The sequence below is a fragment of the Contarinia nasturtii genome, unplaced genomic scaffold, assembly GCF_009176525.2.
Source record: "Contarinia nasturtii isolate CC-2019 unplaced genomic scaffold, AAFC_CNas_1.1 Cnas_scaffold_352, whole genome shotgun sequence".
Lineage (NCBI taxonomy): Eukaryota > Metazoa > Arthropoda > Insecta > Diptera > Cecidomyiidae > Contarinia > Contarinia nasturtii.
Window position 1 is genome coordinate 1 of NW_022197707.1, and position 1,943 is coordinate 1,943.

The 1,943-nt window shown below is 36.1% G+C and overlaps 1 protein-coding gene across 1 annotated transcript; it reads right to left on the minus strand.

Annotated features, from left to right (window-relative positions):
* Positions 1-10: 10 nt before the first annotated feature.
* Positions 11-655, minus strand: LOC116338356 (acetylcholinesterase 1-like; the record flags this gene model as incomplete). Its single annotated transcript, XM_031763554.1, has 3 exons — positions 566-655; positions 373-505; positions 11-298 (listed from the first exon to the last, which is right to left on the minus strand). Coding segments are annotated over exons 1-3 (511 nt in total), but the record flags the coding sequence as incomplete, so codon positions are not given.
* Positions 656-1,943: the final 1,288 nt, after the last annotated feature.

Here is a 1,943-nt window from a genome sequence, read left to right on the forward strand (position 1 = left end):
AACCTGGCACCTGCACTGTGTCCCATAATGGTGATTCGTGTATTATCACCACCAAAGTGTTCGATATTATTGTGCACCCATTTAAACGCCAATTGTTGATCTTTCAATCCCATATTTCCTGAATACTCCCTCGTCCCAAGTGATAAAAACCCAAATGCTCCAACACGATGATTGAATGTAACAAGAATTACATTTTGTTCCATCAAAAATGTTGGACCGAACTCCTGTGCTGCGCCATACACAAAAGAACCACCATACACAAAAACCATCACTGCTAACTTTTCGGTATTTGCATTCGCTTTTGAAGAAAATAGCAAAACAAAAAAAAAGGTTCAATCGATTTCGGTTTGAATATTTCAAGAAAGAGCCTACCTGGAGCGAAGATATTCAAATAGAGGCAATTTTCGCTGACATATAAATTTCGTGTTGAATCTTGCATGCATGCATTACCAAATTCGAATGCATCAATTGTTTTCGGTTTCCATGGATCTATCGGTTCGGGCGCCTAAAATTCGAAAATGAATTATTCAAAATTCAAATTTGATATTGTATTCAGCAGTGTTACTTTGAATCGAAGATTTCCAATGGGCGGCTTGGCGAATGGTATGCCTTTGAATTCGAAATATGGCACTTGTCTTATGAATGTTTTATGCATTTGACCTCTTATATACCCATCTGCGATTTCGACGGTTTTGTATTGAATCGCATCAACAGCTTGAAAATATACGGCTGCGAACAAAATAAGCACGGGAGCACGAGAGGTTTTTTTATCATTCATTTTTGTGTAAAACTTTTTGTAAGCCGACAAAGAATTTATCAATTTTAAACGATTTGCAACCGAGAGACATTCGACACTTTTTTGTGGTTTTATTGGACACGACATGAATTTCAAATTACAATAGCCAACAACCCATTATCGACACTTCGAAATGTTGTCACGCAAACACGATTTTAATGCAAATTGACATGTAATTAGTGAATGTTATGTTATTTAAATGAAATCAAACCGCATGGTTTGAACATAAGCGAGCAACTGACTTTATTAATTATTTGAGTTTTTGCTATTCGACAATAGTCATTATCGTTACATACACACATACTAAAATGTCATTAGAGAATTTACTAATGAAAACAATTGAATCAAGCGAATGTCTGGGCCACTTAATTATATGTGCTGATCTATTTCGGACCTAATCGACTTACTATGATTGCATTTTTTTATACGATAAATCGTTCAGTTGACCAATGTAAAAAGTTACCAGTTGTTTTTCTGGACGATTCCTGGAGTCAGTGTCATTTTTCACGAAGGGACGCTGTGATGTGCAAACGAAATGTGTATGTACACCCGTGTATACGAACTGCACTTAAAAATAAGTGTGCACACTAAAGTTCACACTTATCCAAATACGTTGTATATGTATGTGTATTGGTTGTGCATAAACATACGAACTAACGCACATTCCTCTTTGTATTACTCGCACCAACGAAAACGGTGAGCATATATAATGAATTCAATGTTTACTAGATCACAGTGCTGTTGTATGCTCGCTGTCTTTGGTGCGAAAAATACAAAGAGGAATGTGCGTTAGTTCGTATGTTTATGCACAACCAATACACATACATATACAACGTATTTGGATAAGTGTGAACTTTAGTGTGCACACTTATTTTTAAGTGCAGTTCGTATACACGGGCAGCATTTAAAATTCCATGTTACTGTTCACTTTGTATTTCCCACGAGTGCTCGCTTTTTGGTTTAAAAACACAGAATAGATTGATGTAAACGGCTTCAAGACACTGTTCGAAATTAAATCAGTTTTCTTCTTGTTTACAGGATGTCAAAACAATAGTAGAGCCACATGGGATTCAAATTTATCCACTATCATGATTCATGAGGAAAAGAGAGTGATTTCAGTTCAAATATGTCAGAAGAGTCGAGTAGC